This window comes from Phacochoerus africanus, chromosome 3 (assembly GCF_016906955.1).
Source record: "Phacochoerus africanus isolate WHEZ1 chromosome 3, ROS_Pafr_v1, whole genome shotgun sequence".
Lineage (NCBI taxonomy): Eukaryota > Metazoa > Chordata > Mammalia > Artiodactyla > Suidae > Phacochoerus > Phacochoerus africanus.
In genome coordinates, this window is record NC_062546.1 from 204,990,798 (window position 1) to 205,010,118 (window position 19,321).

Below are 19,321 nucleotides of genomic sequence, written 5' to 3' on the forward strand. Positions count from 1 at the left end.
GATGGGCCTGGTTACCTGAACTTGTAAGCCTGCCTCTGGATTCTGACCATCAGCGGGGTCTCGTTTTTGATAAACCAGGGCTCGCCATCCTCCACAAACGGGGGGACGTCATTCAGAAAGACGCGGGCGTTCAGGTCTTGGCGGAAGGAGGAGGTCATGGGCAGGTGGCTGTGGTCGGTTGAGTAGAGGTACATTTCCGGAGGCAGAGTGAGGCTGTCATCCAGCAGAAACCGCTTGTAGTCGTAGAAGAACGGGTCCTGCCCTTCCCGCGGGGCCCACTCCATCTTCTCCTCGTCCGAGAGGCTGATTCTGACAGGTGTGTGCGTGAGAAAGCCCGAGAACTCGGGGTAGCCGCGGAGGGAGAAGCCGCTGGGGATCTCCACGCACAGCTTGATGAGGTGCTCTCGGAACCACAGCCCCACGTCCTGGCTGCCGTCGGGGTAGGTCTCGATGCCCGGCCCGAACCGCTCGTCCGCTTTGTACAGCCCCTGCAGAACAGCCCCGAGCCAAAGGGGTGAGGCAGCCGGGGCCCCGGACGCCGCGACCCTTCTTAAAGTCAACCAGGAAAACCTCTTCCTAAGAAGTGCGTTCACTCAGTCAGCAAGTGCTTCCTGGGCTGAGGATGGACGCGGCGCCGGGACCAGAGCACAGGTGTCAGGATGGACGCGCCGCGGGGAAAAGGTGCCGCAGGCCCGGGGAGAGGGCGGCTCCACTACCGAGGGCCTCACGGAGAAGCCTGTCACAGGTGCCATGTACGGGCTCCTCTCAGGGAACCCCTGCTCCACCACCACCGTGGGCACAGCCCCGGCACCCCACCGCGCTGGGGCAGCAGCTCCAGCTGGGACAGACCCCGCAGGAGTGAGGCCAGGAAGAGGAGGAAGTGGGGGGCAGCTGAGCAGCCAGCAGAGAGCGGCCGCTCTGGGCCTTTCCGGCGCTTCTGCTGGGTGGGGTGGTGTCTGCTGGGCAGACAGCGTGAGGACAGGGAAGAGCTGGGAGCAGCCTCGCCTCCTGACACCGTGGGGACCGGGCCACAGGACCTCAGCGGAGACCCAAGTTTGCAGGGGGCAGGGGGGCGCATCTTCCCTGCCCAGCAGCTGAAGGATGCCCGGAGGGCCCTCCTTGGGGGCAGGGAAGCTGCCCAGGCAAAGGCAGGGAGGCCTGATGCGGAGGGAATGCACAGGGCACCCAGGAGCGGGGCCCTCATCTGGGAGCCGGGCACACCCACCCTGTCCTCAGCTCTCTGTCCCTTCAACACACCCTGGTGAGCCTGGGACTGGGTGCTGGGGGCTGTGGACATGAGCCCGCCCTCCAGAAGCTCCCAGTCTAGACCAGGCGGCTGAAAATGAATGGAAAGAGTAGGAGTTCCCATCGAGGCGCAGAGGAAACGACTCCGACTAGGAATCGTGAGGTTGCGGGTTCGATCCCTGGCCTCACTCCGTGGGTTAAGGACCCGGCGTTGCTGTGAGCTGTGGTGTAGGTCACAGACACGGCTCGGATCCTGTGTGGCTGTGGCTGTGGCGTAGGCCAGTGGTTACAGCTCAGATTGACCCCCAGCCTGGGAACCTCCATATGCTGCGGAGGCCCTAAAAAGCAAAAAGATGAATGGAGAGAGTAAAACACTGCAGGACGACTGCATCACGCCAGGGCCTGGGCCCGGGCAGCGGGTGTTTCTGGAAGAAGCTGTGGGTGGCAACAGGGCGTGAAGCGCCACCAGAGTCTGCGAAAGTGGCGCGGTGGGGGCAGCCATGCAGGTTCGTCCGGGAGCTCGGGGACCTCTCCGAGGAGGAGCAAGCCCAGGAGAAAGCCTTGGGGGGCAGAGTGCGGAGGGGGCGCGGGCAGCGAGGTGGGCGGTGAGAAATGTGATGCCCCAGGTCGTGCCCAGAGGAGCTCCCGCGCCCGACCAGGACCCCACTTCCAGGGATCTGTCAGAGAAGTCACCCCAGCGTCGCCAAAGCTGAAACATGCAAACAATGACCCCAGGAGCCTCGAGGGTCTGATGAAGGAGGGCGAGCTCGCCAGAGAGAAGGGGCCCCAGCTCTCAAAGTTCTGTTCTCAGTGCGCATGTACCTTTGGGCCCAAACCACCCCGTCTAGGGACGCGGCCCAAAGCTCACGGGCAAAAACGTGGGCCCCTCGGTGAGGAAGGCGGCGTCCGACTGGGGGGCTGCTGGCAGGGCTGGGGCTGGGCCTCTGGGACCAGGGGACGGGCCAAGGGAGGCTGCGGATGCGAAGAGCAGAGCGAGCTTTCTGAGGAGGAAAGACGCCCGGGAGTGGACCCTGCCTGCTGGATCTGACTTGGGGAAAATACCGGACTTGCGCTTGATCAAAACGAAACTGAAGCAAGGTCGTAAAGAGGATGCGGGCCATGAGAAGGCACAACCACGCCAGCGAGCGTGGCCGGGAGCCGGTGGGGAGAGGAGCTGTTGCCACGATTGGACGCCACGCCCCTGGTGGGAGGAGCCCCAGGGCAGAGGCGGCCAGGGAGCTGGGCTCCGGTGGTCACCGCGACGGTGGTGGTGCTCGGCTGCGGCTCTGAGGCTGTTTTGTGTGTGCGACGGAATAAAACAGCCGGGAAAGCGTGTCACGTTGGAAACCAAGGGGGTGCAACCAAGAGAAACGCTAGGCGGGGACCACATGACAGCTGTGGTGCGCAGACTCTGCAGCCCTAAATTGCAACTGGAGACATCAGCGTGAACTGATGACGCTTTGTCCCTTTTTTAAAACGTGTATTTTGGAGTTCCCACTGTGGCACAGTGAGTTAAGGACCCGGCACTGTCACTGCAGTGGCTTGGGCCACAGCTGGGGCTCAGATTCGAACCACAACCCAGGAACGTCCACGTGCCACAGGTGCAGCCAAACAAAATTTCTGTAACTGACAATACCAAGTGTTGACAAGGAAACGGAGCAATTGGCATTTTCATATTTGACGGTCAGAACAGAAAACGGTACAGTTACTTTGGAAAACCATCTGGGAGCTCCTGCTGTCGCTCAGAGGTGATGAATCTGACCCGTATTCATAAGGATGTGGGTTTGATCCCTGGCCTCGCTCAGTGGGTTAAGGATCTGATGCAGCTCTGATCCCAAGTTGCTGTGGCTGCGGTTTGACGGGCAGCTACAGCTCCAATTCGACCCCCCAGCCTGGGAACCTCCATATGCCACAGGTGCAGCCAGAGAAAGGAAAAAACAAACAAACAAATAAACAAAAACCCATCTGGCAGTTGCTCATAAGTTTATCACACACTAAACACAAGACTGCGACCCCCACTTGTAAAATAAAGACATATGTGCACTAAAGACTTAAAATCAAACGTTCTCAGAAGAATCACGTTTGTCACAACCAAAACCTTGAAAGAACTCAGAGGAGCAGCTGTCGGCGAATCAACACAAATCTGCATCATATCCAGATGATGGGACACTGTCCCAGGGTGAAACAGAAACAAGCTCTTGAAACGCGCGAAAAACGTATGACTCTGGAAAGAACCGTGCCCGGAACCAAAGAAATCAAACACATGTTATACGCTGTGTGGTCCGATTTCTAGGAAATTATGAAAAAGGGGAAACTCCAGTGATGAAAAGACAGCCTAGCCGTTGTTAAGGGCTGGAGGGCGAGGCGGAGACTGGACTGCGAAGAGCAGAACCAGCAACTCAGGAGGATCTGCAGGCACACGCCCACCTACACTCACACTCACACTCATGCACTCACTTAGACCCACAGAGACACACACACGTGTGCACACACATGCACTCCCCCCCACACCCATACACCCCAACACACACACAGACATGCACACACACACTCTCCCTCACACCCACCCACACTCACACTCACGCACACACACACACAGACCCACACACCCATAGCCACACCCCACACTCACACTCACTCACACACCCAGAGACACACCCATAGACACACACACACACTCAACTCACACTCACACACAGAGACACACACATTCACACACACACCCATAGACACCCACACCCCGACCCACACTCACACCCACACTCAGCCCACACCCCACACCCCCCCCACACTCCCACACCCACAGACACCCACACGCCCACATACCCACACACACACACACATGCACACCCCCACACACATACTCCCCCTCACACCCACACCCACACACAATGGAAAACCACCCAGCAATAAAAAGAAGGAGCTCTTTACACACCAGTGCACAGATGAATCTCAGACGCACTTTGCCAAGTGAAAGACAGCAGACTCAAAGGTCCACACATGGGCTGATTTATTAATATGGCATTTCTTTTTTTTCATTTTTTTTTTTTAGGGCCGCACCTGCAGCATATGGAGGTTCCCAGGCTAGGGGTCGAAGTGGCAGCCTACGCCAGAGCCACAGCAACACGGGATCTGAGCCGCCTCTGCGACCTACACCACAGCTCACGGCAACGCCGGATCCTCAACCCGCTGAGCGAGGCCAGGGATCAAACCCGCGTCCTCATGGATCCTAGTCGGGTTCTTAACTCGCGGAGCCACGACGGGGACTCCAATATGGCATTTCTTGCAAAGGGAAAGCCATAGGCAAGAAGGGCAGGGCCGGGAGCGGGGTGGGGAGGGACCGGGGAGGGCGCGGGCAACGACCTGGGAGGGGACTGGTCCGAGCAGCAGTTACCCGGCTCTCCGCTTGTCAAGACTCTTGGAACTCCGTCAAAGTGAGCGAATTTTACCGTCAACCACGCCGGAGGGACGTGAGGTGGGGGTACATCCGCGTCTGCGAGACCAGAGCGCGCTCCAGGGAGCCGGTGCGCGCAGGGCGGCCCGGCGCAGGGGCGCAAAGGGAAGCCTTCGCAGGGGGCTGATCGCTTCACCCGAAGGAGGCGCAACGCGTCGCCAGCACCCGCCCGGCTCTCGGCGGGCCGAGGACCAACGTCCATGCTCCTCGCCTTTCCTTTCCAGGGGCCCCCGCGACTGTCGTCACCGCCCGCCACCACCGCCACCACCACAACTATCACCCCGCCAAAAACAGCCACCGCAAGCGCAGCCACAACCCCCACAACCCCCACCACAAGCCCAAGCGCAACGACAACTACCTCCACCGCGACCCCCACAGCAAGAAGGCAGCTACTCCTCGCCGTGGAAACCAGCCCCCAGGGCCGAGGCTGCCGTCCCCGGGGCCCCACGGCCGGCCCTCACCTGGAAGAGCCTCGCCGGCCGCCGCGCGATGCCATAACCTTCCCGGGAGCTGAGGTAAAAGGTGCCCGTGAAGCTGGAGCCGTCCGGCCACGTGTAGGTGCCCAGGCCGTGGCAGTGATCCCGGTAGAACTGCCCGTGGTAGGACTGTGAACAGAGTGCTCGGTAACCCGGGGTGTCTGAGGACCTGCCCCTCACCACCCCAGAACCCTCCAGAACGGCCTCCCAGCTGAGCCTCCAGGCCTGGGCGCGATGGACGGGGACTGTGGGGGCTGCCCTGGGTCCCCTTCAAGTGCTGGTGGTCACCCCAGTCACGCAGAGCAGGTGCCAGGCGGTGGGCCCCCCGATGGCCGTGCTCTGGCCCCACCCCTCGTGCCCTGGCCGAGCTGGGGACGTCTGGGGAGGTGTCGCGGCCCGGGTTTGGGCGGGGCCTGTCTCCAGTCAGGAGCCCCGCATGGGCTCGGCCTCATCCTGCCGGCCCCGCCCGGGTCCACAGACACAGGCGGGCCCGGGGAGGGGGGACCGCTACCCCGGGGTCACCAGCGCAGCCCTGGGGCAGGCCGTGGGCCCCGGCTGGGGACGCAGGCGTGGTTTGGATTTAAAACTCCTCCCTCTTGAGGCCACGGATGTGGGCCTGTCTGTGCTCCTGTCCTGAGCCCCAGGGGTGGCTCTGTCAGAAGTGCCCGTCCACTGGGGCCCCGGGGGACAAAGGACACGATGTCCATTCCAAGCATTTTTCCGTCTGTAGACTTGACCCTCTTGTGGTCAGACGGGGCGCTCCGGCCACCTGCACGCTCAGAGCCCCCTGCACCAGCGGGACGGGCCAGTGCCCGCTCAGGGTCCCCCCCTTTCCTCCCACAATGGAACCGACGGCCCTGGGTTTGGGGCGGGACTGACCCCAGCCCCCCAGCCCCATGGGACCAAGCCCGGCCTGCGAAGGACTTCTGACCCCCCGCCCCAGCCTTGGTTTGGGTCTGGCCGCAGGACCCAGCCCCAGACACATCAGCGTCCGCTGGGGCCTTGTCTCTCTCGAAGGAGTGTGTGTCACCAACACCACCCTGTGGGCTTGTCCATGGGGATGCGGGACAGCCTGACGGAGTCACAGGAGCCCCTGGACCCAGCCAGGGCGACAGGGCCCGGGGATGGACGCCACAGTTACAGGAGCCACCAGAGGTCTTTCCACTCCCACCAGACAGCACTGGTTCTGCCAGTTTCCACTCCTGAGAGTTCGGCCAGTGTGAGGGCACGCAGCGGGCGGGCTGCCCCTGTCCCGCCCGCATCCATGTCACGGGGTGACGCTGGGGGCCCGCCCTCACACAGCCAGCGTGTTCAAGGCCGCCACCCCCGCAGCCGGTCCTGCCCTCTTGTCCTCCTGGCCTCTGGTTCAGGAGCTGCCGTAGCTGCAGGAGCACCTGCTCGGGGCACCCAGAGCCCCCACCCCCGGCCCGGGCACTAACAATGGGGGAGCCTGGGCCGAGGACAGGTGAGCAGGCCCCATCCTCCCACAACCGCGAACGAGAGCCGTGGGACCCGTGGGCACCACAGTGCTGGGGAGGAGAGAACGCAGCCCGGGACTGGAGGGACAGACGTTGGACAAAACTCGGCGTCTGGGCCACCCACGTCACGATGCTTTCGTTGGCAGAAGCTGGGCACAGGCTCAGGTCCCAGCCAGCTCGGCCTCTGTCCTGGTCTCATGAGGTCTGGAGGCCCCACCTCTCCTGCAGCTGCTCCTGATGCCGCCCCCTCCCCGCCCCCCACTCCCCAGGCCCCATAACAGGACCCCTGCTCCTCTCCCCCCATGGCTCTGCTCTGAACTGGGGAGACTAAGTGCCCAAAGCAAGGGCCCGGGCCAGGCGTCCCAGCCTTGGGCACAAAACCAGAGAAACCACGGCCCCAGAGGCAGAATGAAGCCCGGAGGCCAGGACCTCACTTGGCCCCCGGGAGGCTGTGCCAGCCAGTGCCACCTCCCAGAGAGCATCAGTGCCAGGTGTCCTGCCCTCTGAGTCCCCTGTGCTCCCCCAGATGACTTCATAACCCCCCAAGTACACACACCCCTACATCGCCCCCCCAGTTTTGATTACTTGCAAACAAAAGATGCACTTAAGTCTCCGCTGAGCCACACAACCAGGGCAGCGGGACAGAACCCCCCAGCTCAGCTGCAGCTGGCCAGGATGCGGCACAGCGCTGGGAAGCCTTTGGGACCCGGCTTCCCCCCACCTGGGTGGGGGAGGCAGGCTACCCACCCCAGGCACAGCGCACACCCAGCTTGGCTGCCTGCTCCACCCTGGAGGGACACCAGGGGGTGCAAACGGCATCGGCCACAGGCCGCCCCTGGGGCCCCTGTGGTCCTGACACAGCCTGCTGCAAGGCGAGTGCTTCCGTCTTGTCTTCGGGATGAGCCATTTCCTCTGTCTGACCTTCACCACGCGGCAGGTTCACCTGCACACAACTCACTATCGTAATTCACAACCAGAGTAAGGTTCACCGTCTCAAGGCACCGCGTCCCAAGGCAGACCGTGGACGCGACCTCCGAGTCTCTCCAGGCGTTTCTCCACTAGGGAGGCATCAGCCTGGCGCCCCTCCCTCCAGGGGGCCTACAGCTTCCCACACAGCCTCCCAGGAGGGGCCCAGGCCACAGCCGGCCAAGCCCGGGGAGGAAGGAAGCCGTTACCTCGCCCGTCGGCCAAGAGAACTCCCCGTATCCCAGCTTCATGTCCAGCCCGAACTCTCCGCGGTAGATGCAGCCGTCCTGCCACTCCTGCAGCCCCCGGACCAGCGGGATGTAGGCCTCCTTCAGGTCCTGCTCCCTAAGGGGGCCCTCAGACTCCTCGCCTTCGCCCTCTGGGGCCTCTGGGATGCGTCTAGGAAGGGCAGGGGGAGGGGGAGACCCAGGCTGGCTAAGGGTCTCAAGTGCCACGGAGAGCCACACGCCACCTATTTCATCCGACAACCCCCAGGGCCATTTGAGATGCTCCCCATGTTCTCCAGAGAGGGAAACTGAGGCCTGGCAGGGGGGCGAGCAGTGACTGCCAGGCTCACCTAGGAGGCGGAAGGCACAGTGAGCCAGCCTCGTGTCTATCTGACAAGGGAACGGCTGCGGGGCCCTGGAGGCAGGCCCAGGCAGCCCTCCCCAGCCCAGCCAGCCCCCTGCCTGGAAGCAGACAGCGGCCCCACTCCAGCCGGGACTGGGGAGCCTTGTCTCCCCCCTCCCCCAGCACCGAGAGTGCACCCCACCCTGCAGGGTCTTCTCTCGGGAGCCACAGCACCTGCCCAGAGGCAGGGCAGGTGGCAGACACTGCATCGCAACAAGGAGAGGGTGCTTCAGGCCAGGAGGGATCTGGGAGCCGCCTGAAGGGCAGCGAGCCGACCAGGAAGATGGCCAGACAGATGGCAGGATGCTGGGATGGGGGCGCACACAACAAGGGGCAGAGCTTGTGCCAGAGAACATGCTTCTTCCCTGCCCTTGCGATCTAAGCCACACCCCAACTTCGAGTTCCCCTCGTGGATCAGCCGTTACGAACCCAACTACCATCCCTGAAGATGAGGCTCGGATCCCGCATGGCTGTGGCTGTGGCATAGGCCGGCAGCTGCAGCTCCAATTCGACCCCTAGCCTGGGCACCACATACCAGGAACCATATACCATATGCCGCATGTGCAGCCCTAAAGAGCGATACAAAATAAAATAAAAAGTCATATCCTGACTTAAAAGTGAATTCACTCCCAGCCCATCACACACACACCCATATCCCTCCCCACTCTAAAGCGCTCTCTGGGGGAGGCTTGGTGGGGTGTCTCTGGTTTACCTGTGCCACTGTCAGGCTGATGGCCTGGGCGGAGCCTCAGACTCTGAGCCCCTCCACCCGCCGGCCCTCAAATGCCAGACATGAGCCACCGAGGCTTAACAACGCACTTGCCCAACAAGAAAAGGATTTGATTTGGCTGCTGCAAACACAAAAATCTCTCTTTGCCATATGGTTTTTTGTCCATAGAAAGAAGCCAGGAAGAATACAGACCCACGAGCAACACTGATAAAGTCTGGGGGCTCAGAATTGTTTTTTTTTTTTTTTCTTTTTCGTACCTGTAGTTATGGGTTGACTTGTGTTCCCCTCCCGGCCCTGAAATTCATATGCCGGAGTCCGAAGTCCCCCAGTCCCGTGTGACTGGTTCGGAGACAGCATCCTCCCAGAGGCAACCAGGTTAAAGCCATTAGAGGGGCCCTAACCCAGTGTGACTGTCATTCTTATAAAGGGGGGAGTCTGGACACTGGGAAACCCCCGGCGAGAAGACGAGGAGAAGTCAGAGAGGGGACAGCCATCCACAAGCCAAGCAGAGAGGCTGGGACCGATTCGCCCTTTCTGAATAATGCTCCAGTGGGGTCTCCGCACCTTTTGGCATCCAGCATGGAGCTCCCCCTGGGCCTCTTCTCCACCTGGTTTTCAGAGCTGATAGTATGTGGGATTTCATAGTACGAGTCTAAGGAACAGCGACCTGCCATGTCTCTCCTCTTCCAACCTGGAGGCAAAGCGGGGACCCACATTCGCCCTCAGGGTTCCTGGAGGGCGCCCACAGCCCCGCCACAGCACCATGGGCCTCAGAGAAACAACGCCCCTCCCCTAACATGCCCAATGCATGGAAACCTCGCCCCCCCCAAAAAAAAAACCTTCTCCAGTGCCCTGAGGGTGTCCCTGCAACCACAGGATGCGCCGTCTGGGCCACCGTCCCACGACCTTAAGTTAGGACCACGTTTTGGGGCCACAGCCAATGTGTTCTTCCTTCCCTCACGAGCCTGGGCGCCAGGGCGGGACATGGTCCCCACACAACCCCACACGCATAACCTCTCACGCACATGGGGTCCCCAATCTCCTCCTCGCCCCACCCAAGGAGGAAGGCCAGGCCCGGGGGGCGTAGAGCCCACGCACAGGCCCTCACCGCCGCCTCCGCGGAGCTCAGGGATGCCCCTCACTCACTCCGCCTGCCGCGGGGCCTCCCCGAAGCTCAGAGACCTCGACCGACCGCGCAGGGTCCGCGCAGGGCTGTGACCCACGCAGCGCCGCCGGCTCGCCGGCCTCCACTCGGCACGGCTCCGGGCGCAGGCGTCAGGTTTCCCGGGAGACCAGCCCGCCGGGCACGCGCCCGCTGCGGCTCTGAGCCTCCGCCAATCCCCGCGCCCGGCCCGGCCACACCCACCCGAGGCCCCGCCCCGGCCCGGCCACACCCACCGGCGTCCTGGGCTGGGCAGGGGGCTCGGCTCTGTGACCTCACAGGGCTCCTGGGCTGCCCCCCGCCGCCGCCGCCGCCGCCGCCGCCTGCCCGCACCCGGTGCCCCGCTGAGAGCCTCCCACCTGGGCGGCTGAGCCCCGGCCGGCCGTCTCCACCTCCGACACCCATCTTGGGGTCAAGCAGAGGATGTCGGGTCCGCCTCTGGGTCACGGGCTCCCCGGGGTGGGGGTAGCAGTCAGCGTTCCTAGCTCCCCCGTGAGGAAACTGAGGTACAGGGGTAAATGGAGTCGCCACGGTCACGCGCCAGGACGCCGCAGGGCCGACGTTTGATCAAGCTCTGCCGGCCTGCAAGGCCGGTTTTGTCCTTCAGTCAGTGTATGTGGAAGGCGCAGCGAGGCAGCTCATGGGCTCATGGGTGGGCTGCCTGGACCAAGGCGTCACTGGGGAAGCCTTTATGGGGAGAGGATCCCGAAGTAGGGTTTTGGAGAATGAGTAGGAGCTCTCTGATGAGAAGAGAGAGCGCACATTTCAGGGGACTGGACTAGGCGCAAAAGCAAGGGTGGGAAAGAGCACAAGGGCGTTCCGCAGCTGAAGCAGTTGGCACTTCCTGGACAGAGAGGGCGGGGCTCTGTGCAGACGCAGGAGTGGGGTTCGCCGCCCAGACTGCCCCTTAGGGCAGGGGAAAGGGGTAAGAAGAGGTGACGCCCAGGCCCTTCCCCCAGGAGCTGGATGGCCGGATTGGGGCAGCCGCGCCGGTCCCCGGTTCCAGGGTCGCCTCCTCCGCCCTGCAGCCTGGGGGGCGGAGCAGAGACAACTGGGCTGTCTCTACAACTCATGTGTGAGTAGAGGAAGAAAGTCCACTCAGACGTCTGGTCAAACCCCAGCCTAAGGGAGGCTGAGCAGCGTCCCCCTCGAGAGATAAGCCGAAGTCCTAACCCCTGAGAGAACTTTATTTGGAAGCAGGGTCTTCATCGATATAATCACAGGAAGAGGTCACACTGGATCCAAGTGAGCCCCAAACCAAGCAGCCAGTGGCTTTATAAGGAGAGGGAGGTTTGGAGACACAAACCAGAGAGAGAAACAAACACCAGCCGTTTCAAGCCATCCAGTTTCTTGTGATGCTTTGTGTAGCAGTGACTCTGGGAAACTAACATATGACCCAGCGTGGAAGGCTCTGAACAACTAAAAGGACTTGGGGCGGCTTTGGCAAATCTGACAATTTCGTGAGAACGGCAAAACAATTCTCAACAGTAGAATGCGGCCTCGGCAGAAGAGATGGCCTGCAAACCTGGCAAAGCCGGAAAAAGCAACGTGAAATGCCGAGGTCTTGCCTCTGTTCAGAAGAGCATACACACTGGCATTTTGAAAAACCAAGCACATAAAGATTAAAGGCCCTAGTTCCATAAGTTGATACAAGTCCTACAATGACACCAAAGAGTATATCCAAAAAGAATGTTTTCATAAGAAAAACATATTAATATTCACTTACGGTATTCAAGAATCTTAGTTTTTAAAGTTTTTTGTGAATTGGGAAACTTGGTAAATTCAGCAAATTAGTAATTCAGCAAACTGATCTTTAGGACGACTGGCTTTCAGCAAGTTAGCCACTCATGTTACCAGTTCCGGTGTCTGCAAATCTGAAAATGCCAGCCAAACCTGCCACTAAGGTGACGAAATTTAAAGAAACATGGCTGACGAGTGTTCCCGGGAAGGAGAGTGGCATTTCTATGAAAATTCAGTTGACGGCTTTGAAAAGTCAACAGGAGACACATAAAAACTGCAATCAAATTGGATGCAGGTGGGTTACTGTCAAAGATTGTTGGGGGAAAAATGTAGAAACTTCAAAAGGATTCCGCTGGCCGATTGCTTCTCGAGTGCTTTTGTCTACAGGAAGGAAAGGAAGGCACAATGCAGGGCGCAGTGGGGCCCTGGCGCCCAGGAGCAGCGCCTCGGCTGCCCTGCAGGAGGGAGCAGGTGTTAGGATCCCTCCCCAGAGGACAGGGAGGGAATCCACATGACACGAATGAGGTCAACATACATTCAGGGTAAGTGGATAAAAAATTGTTTTGCCTTTTCTGCTTTAAGTGACGTTTTAGATTGACTACACGATAGACTTATCTGGTATCAGAATCACATGGAGGGCGTGGTGACACACAGCTTCCTGAGTCCCACCCCAGAGGTCCTGATGCAGCAGGTCCCCAGTGGGTGGACCTGAAAACGTGCATTTCTACCACGTTCCCAGATGCTCCTGAAACATGACCACACTGTGAGAGCCGCTGCGCCGCGGTGTGCTGGGCAGGTGGGGACGGAGAGGGTGACAGACCAGACAAGGCAGGAGGGGCTTTCCACACCAAGTTAAAGACAGAAGCAACAAGACTTTTCTTTTTTTTTTTTTTTTAAACTTTTTAGGGCCGCACCTGCAGCATATGGAGGTTCCCAGGCTAGGGGTCAAATGGGAGCTACAGCTGCCAGCCTACACCACAGCCACAGCAACACGGGATCCGAGCCTTGTCTGCGACCCACACCACAGCTCACAGCAACGCTGGATCCTTAACCCACTGAGCAAGGCCAGGGATCGAACCTGCGTCCTCAGGGATACTAGTCGGATTTGTCACCACTGAGCCACAACAGGAACTCCCAGCAAGACATTTATAAACAGAGGGCAGTGCAGTCTATATGTGCTTTGAATGAGAGGTTTCAAGACTTCTGGCCTGGGACTCATTGTAATACCTCATTTTGTATCATGATTCAGTACAAACATAACTCCAAACATTTCCAGGAAAAACTTACTCTGTTCCGTGCATGTACCTAACGTTTTCATGTAGTCTACTCTTTTCTATACCATTTTATTACAAAGTAAAATTTGGGGAAGTTCTCATTGTGGCTCAATGAGAACAAGCCCGACTAGTATCCATGAGGATGCAGGTTCGATTCCTGCACTCACTCAGTGGGTAAAGGATCCAGAGTTGCTGGGAGCTGCGGGGTAGGTCACAGATGCAGCTCGGATCCAGTGTTGCTGTGGCTGTGGTGTAGGTTGGCAGCTACAGCTCCCATTCATCCCCTAGCCTGGGAACTTCCATATGCAGTGCGGCCCTAAAGAGCAAAAAATTTTAAAAATTAAAAAAAAATATGGGTCATGACCCACAAAACTGATTTCCCAACCCACTAATGGATCACAACTTGCTGAGTCGGGACCAACATTCAGAAACACTTTTAGAAGGCGTATTCTGGCTACAGCGAGGAAAGCTGGCAGGCTCCTCTCCAGAGGTGGGTGCCAAGGCCAGAAGAAGGTGGCCCCAAAAGCACAGCATTCCAGGTGGAGAGAATGGATTTGCGAGTTAGGATGGCTTGTCCCCGATTCAGTAACTCAGTGGGGTGAAGGAGCTTGGGGTATCGTTTCGAGGTCTTGAAACAGAAAACCAATCCAACAATGAAGGGTGATAGGCTGTCAGGAAACCAAACAGTCCAGAGGCTGGAGGTCCTTCACATCTGGTTAGATCCAGTGGCCCAACAATGTCAGGGACCATTTCTCCCATCTGTGCTCTCATCTAGGCTTCCTTCCCTTTGAGGTCACAAGGTGAGGGCAGAGGCCCCCAAGCCCCTCTCTCCTCTTTGGTTTACAGGACAGCCCAAGCCCTTTCCTGAAGCAGTCATGGGGGGCAGGCGTCACTGGTCGATGGAGGCAATGAGACGCCCACTTCTGCAGCAGGGGGACAGGGAATCTCCACCTAGCTGGCTGGCCTCCAGAAACTTGGGAAAACTGGACTCCCATCCTAGGAAAGTCAGAATCCCTCCTTAGGGCAAAGGGGGATGCTCCAAAGACCTTCCCGTGGTGACGTGAGAACTGCAGCCAATGAAGAACCCCGGGTAGCAAAAAAGACCTAACAGTTACCGATGCTTGAAGGCTTCAGCTGGAATGGAGAGAATCAAAATCACCCAGAGAGTCTGTACAGGTTCATTCTGCCAGACCACCCAGTCCTGCGGGGTGGGGTGGGGGGCGGGGGGTGGATAACTGGAGAATACTTTCTGGTAGAAGGGCCTGCAAATCTTAAGTAGTTAATGGAAATGAGTCAGAAGAGATGTTTTACTGTTATTAGAATTGAACGGAAACTGCAACAACTAAATGCAGTTTAAAGAACTACAAGGCAGTTTTGACTGAAACTGTCAAACCAGTTGTCTGCTGTCTGACAGCAGAGCAGAAAAACCTACTGAAGAAGCCTTCTTAGAAGGCAACTGTAGAGGCGCTCCTGTCGTGGCTCAGTGGTAATGAACCGACCAGTGTCCACGAGGATGCGGGTTTGATCCCTGGCCTTGCTCACTGGGTTGAGTCTGGTGTTGCTGTGAGCTCTGGTGTAGGTCACAGATGTGGCCTGGATCCTGCACTGCTGCGACTGTGGTGTAGGCTGGCAGCTGTAGCTCCGATTCAACCCCTACCCTGGGAACTTCCATAAGCCACGAGTGTGGCCCTCAAAAGAAAAAGAAGAAAGAAAAAAAAAAAAGGCAGCTGTATAAAGTTTAGTTTTTGATTTTTATTTTATTGTCTTTTCTAGGGCCGCTCCAGCAGCATATGGAGGTTCCCAGGCTAGGGGTCTAATCGGAGATATAGCCACCGGCCTACGCCAGAGCCACAGCTCACGGCAACGCCGGATCCTTAACCCACTGAGCGAGGCCAGGGATCGAACCCGCAACTTCACGGTTCCTAGTCAGATTCCTTCCCGCTGTGCCACGATGGGAACTCCCTAAAGTTTAGTTTTTCAAAGTTACAGTAATGACCCAAAAATTAATAGTTGAGAAAAATAAAAACGAAAATACTGGACTATGTAAAAACGTTGAAAAGCTAATGGTAAATAGCTTTATTTCATATAAACCATGCTTCACCATAAAAGGAAAATTAAAGTGCAGAAGTTACAGGGTGATTTGTTAGAAGGCAGATAACAAAAAGGAGTAAACAGGTGTACTAAAGGGCACCTCAGCCGGCAATGCAGTTATAAGAGAACTTCTTAAGGTGGCCAACCAACAAAACAACGCGGTCAGTGCACAGGTGACAACCTGTGACAGTCTACCGGGCGCGTCAACCACCGCTGGAGAAGCCCACCTCCGCAGCCCCGCCTTGCCGCCGCGCGGCCCTGGCCTGCGGGCCCTGAGGCTCGTTCCCCAACAATCCGGACCCGCCCACCCCACTACGGCCAATCGGAGTCTCCCAATGGTCAAGGGGCCAGGCAACGGCCGCAGCCCCGGCTCGGCCTGACCAATGAGGAGGCGGCCAGAGCCTTGGGGGTGTGCCCCGCCTGTGCTCGGCCAAGACCCGGCCGGGAGAGGGGAGGGGCGGCCCAAGGAGGCCGCTAGGACCATGGGGTGCCAGGCGGGCCGCCCGACGGCTCAAAATAGTCTCCCGGGCTGGGTGCCCGGGCGCCGGTCATGGACCCAGCACAAGCCGAACGCCGCGGAGCTGCCGAGGCCTCCCCGCCGCCGTTCGTGCGCGTCGCACCCTCGCTCTTCCTCGGGAGCGCGCGCGCCGCGGCCGCGCAAGCGATGCTGGAGCGCGCGGGCGTCACCCTGTGCGTCAATGTCTCGCGCCAGCAGCCCGGCCCGCGCGCGCCCGGCGTGGCCGAGCTGCGCGTGCCCGTATTCGACGACCCGGCAGAGGACCTGCTGGCGCACTTGGAGCCCGCCTGCGCCGCCATGGAAGCCGCGATGCGCGCAGGCGGCGCCTGTCTCGTCTTCTGCAAGAACGGCCGCAGCCGCTCGGCGGCCGTCTGCACCGCCTACCTCATGCGTCACCGCGGCCTGAGCCTGGATCGGGCCTTCCAGGTAAGCCCGGACTTCCGGGGTCGGGCCTTCCGGCGGGAACTTCCGTCAGGGCGGACCTCGAAACCGGAAGAGATTCTTCTGGGCGGGACGCGGCTCTGGGCAGGGGCGGGGCCCGCTCGTGGAGGCGGGGCCTCCGGGCCGTAGGGGCGTCCGCGGACTTGCAGCGAGCGCCGCACGGTGTGTGCAGCCAAAGCCCCTCGTTTGCAGGCGGTGAAGAGCGCCCGCCCAGTGGCCGAGCCCAACCCGGGCTTCTGGGCCCAGCTCCAGAAGTACGAGGAGGCCCTGAAGTCCCAGTCCCTCCTGCCGGGAGAGCCCGCGGGCCCGAGTGAGCCCTAGTCGGTCAGCCTTGGGGAAGGCCCAGCCCCAAAGCACCGCGCTCGGAGTTTGATGCGGCCTCCGGTGGGGAAGAGGTAATTCGTGCACCGACGGGAGGGTGGTCTTTGCCTCTCCTGCTTCACGTCCCACGGAATTTTCATTTTCTGCAACTTCCTGACGGTCTCTGGCCCCTCTTGACCGTAGTGCAGGAGTGTGTCCCCTGGGAGAGAACTGGGGACCCCTCCTCCCCAGATCACAGGTTTATTAGACAGGGCTCGGTCTGGAACATCAAAACCACTTCAATACGCTGCAGGTGCGGCCGACAAAGAGAAAAAAAAACAAACAAAAAATCTTCAGGAATTTTAGCCAGAAAGATATCTACTACAGAGAGATGGAGGCCGGGTAGCCAAGGTCAGGAGTCTCGCAGCCTCTGCACCCTGACCGGGGCTGCCTTCCACTCGGATGCCGGGGACTCCGGGAGGACACCTGGGGCTGCCACCTGCTCAAGCCACAGTGGCTTTCCCCAGTCCCACACTGGCCCTATCACAGAACCAACATGGGATCCAGCAGGGGAGGGCCCTCCGTTTCCATATTTGTAGCTGCTGCAACACACAGGTGAGGGTGGGCACTCTTGCGGCTCTCCGTGTCCGTACCCGCATCCTACCTGCCCGGCCTCCCAGTTTGAGCAGCAGCATCAAGGCCTGGCCTGACACCCTGCAGCCACGGCCATGCCCACAGGGCACTGACCACCCACACGTCTGAGCGTGTCGACTCCCCCTTTGGATCAGGGGCCCCTCACCTGGACGTCCTATGGCCAAAGACGATACTAGGAACTTCACCATCAGCACCTCCCAAGTAAGATGGGGGGCAAAGAGCGGAAGAAACACTGGGTGACACATGCGCCACAGGTACTCTCGCCCTGGCCAGTACGTGCAGAGGTGCACATCACAACGTAGCGACTAAAGTGCTGCAGTTGGTATTACCGTCTCCACCCTCTCTCAGCCAGGGCCTCGGGTCCGGGTCCTTGCAAGAGCCTACATTAGCTAGACTGCCCCGTGCCGTCCCTGTCAACCCAGCAGTGTTGGGAGGCATCCTGAATTCCAGAATATTCCTCCTGGCCCCACTGAGCAGCAGCAAAGCCCCGCTGCCCTGTGAAAGTCAGGATCAGTCACCTCCCCCTCCCCCGCCCCAGCAGAGCAACCCCTGATCCCTCGGTGGCTTGCGGAGCCCCAGATGGCTACGTGGTGGCTCATGTCATTTCGTCACCAACAATAAATGCCATTGTCTCCACTTGGCAGGCGCCAAATGGCTCCGTCTGTAACCTCAGGTAAGCTGAATGGTTTGCCCACCTAGGAAGTCGGGGAGTTCCTGTTGTGGCTCAGCAGTAGTGAACCTGACTAGTATCCATGAGGACACAGGTTCAATCCCTGGCCTTGCTCAGCGGGTTGAGGACCTGGCGTTGCTGTGAGCTGTGGTGTAGGCCAGCAGCTGTAGCTCTGATTCAGCCCTAGCCTGGGCACTTCCACATGCCACAGATGCGGCCCTAAGAAAACAAAAACCAAAACCAGCTAGGGCATCAGAAGCCAGGGCCTGAGCCCAGATATTTATCCTGCATGCTCATGGTAGCTTTGCTGGCCACCCCCTCACCTGCTGACCTGGCCCTGGGTGACAGGGGCACAAGGACGTCAGCCTGAACGCAGCTGAAGGACGTCTTTGGGTCACAGCTTTTCATTTCACCAGCTCCATTCTGAGAACCTTCCACCTGAGGCCCAGGTATCCCGGGACCTTTGTCCCAGGGACCACACAGCCCCCACCTGAGCTGGCTTCCTGGGAGCTTCCCCACCTCCACATCTACCTGCTAGCAGGGGAGGCAGGAACCCACTTCCCTCCCTGGTGCCAGTCTCCTTGAACAGGGTGTCCAGTCCGTGTGCATCCAGACGGCTGGGGTGCAGGCAGAGTGTCACCTGCACCAGCCCACCCCAGCCAGCCAGGATGGGATCCCGCAAAGGCTGGTGTGTGAAAACTCCTACGGGACGAATCCCAGCCTCTGGCGGTTCTGACTTGCAGGTTCCTCTCCCCGGGAGACGGGGGCAGGGTGAGGGGACACACCGCCGTCACCCTGGAGCTTTGTCAGCAGGGCAGTGGCCCCCAGCACTGAAGGCGCTGCCTGCACCCTGTCAGGGCCTGGGTGCAGAGCGGAGAGACGCTGTGGCCTTCGCAGTTCTCAAGCGTCTCGGGCTGGCTTGAACATTGTCACACACACCCGCCTGCTCCTTCAGGACTGACCCCTGGGTGCTAGCTCCCAGGGTGGGGATGGGAGAAGGGGTAACCGCCCCACTGCTCTCCTCTCCTGTGCGCAGGACCGGCCTCTGGGAGACACCCAGGGCCCTCCCGGAGAGAAGGGATGGGACCCAACCCCTGCTTTCCCAAGTGCAGAGGACCAGGAGGGCAAGATGCCCGGATGTTAGCATGCCCTGAGTGCCCAGGTAGCTGGCAGACCTACCTGAGGGTGGCGAGGGCAGGCCAGCGTGGGGGCCACACGCGGTCCTCATGGGGGGTCTTCCAGCCACACTGGCCTGGGAGAGGGGGGGCTCCAAAAGGCTGGTCAAATTGGGAGTGCCGTCTAAAACGCTCTGCCCTTGGCATGTGGGCAGGCGCTGGGCCGCCTGAGGGCACCCAGGACTCATCAGACCCCAGCTCTCCCCCGTCTTGAGTCTCAGATACAGAACCGAACCCACTCCTTGGGTGACTGGTGAGATTGGGGTGTGGGTCCTGATAAGGAGGCTGTGCCCCCCCCCCAGCTAGGATGGCACAGAG

General features: G+C 59.7%; 2 protein-coding genes across 6 annotated transcripts in view; one reads left to right on the forward strand and one right to left on the reverse strand.

Moving 5' to 3' along the window:
• Positions 1-10,230, reverse strand: part of ANKMY1 (ankyrin repeat and MYND domain containing 1) — a 48,011-nt gene extending 37,781 nt beyond the window's left edge. For 4 of the 5 annotated variants that reach the window (XR_007134122.1, XR_007134123.1, XM_047773952.1 and 1 more), the window contains exons 1-3: positions 7,829-9,537; positions 5,161-5,304; positions 16-488 (exon numbers count right to left, since the gene is read on the reverse strand). Coding sequence is in view for 3 of the 5 variants with exons in the window: in XM_047773952.1 (XP_047629908.1) it covers positions 16-488; positions 5,161-5,304; positions 7,829-8,734 (1,523 nt within the window). In the remaining 2 variants the exon portion in view is untranslated. The other variant, XM_047773954.1, reaches the window with a different exon arrangement.
• A 4,964-nt stretch (positions 10,231-15,194) lies between these two features.
• On the forward strand, positions 15,195-17,794 carry DUSP28 (dual specificity phosphatase 28). Its single transcript, XM_047773955.1, has 2 exons — positions 15,195-16,189; positions 16,397-17,794. The coding sequence occupies exons 1-2, from the start codon at positions 15,797-15,799 to the stop codon at positions 16,523-16,525; spliced, it is 522 nt and encodes a 173-aa protein (XP_047629911.1). The 5' UTR covers positions 15,195-15,796; the 3' UTR covers positions 16,526-17,794.
• The last annotated feature ends 1,527 nt before the right edge of the window (positions 17,795-19,321 follow it).

Coding starts and splice junctions, on each gene's coding strand:
- DUSP28 (XM_047773955.1), top strand. CDS start 15,797: ATGGACCCAGCACAAGCCGAACGCCGCGGAGCTGCCGAGGCCTCCCCG. Junction 16,190..16,396: donor GCCTGGATCGGGCCTTCCAG/GTAAGCCCGGAC, acceptor CCTCGTTTGCAG/GCGGTGAAGAGCGCCCGCCC.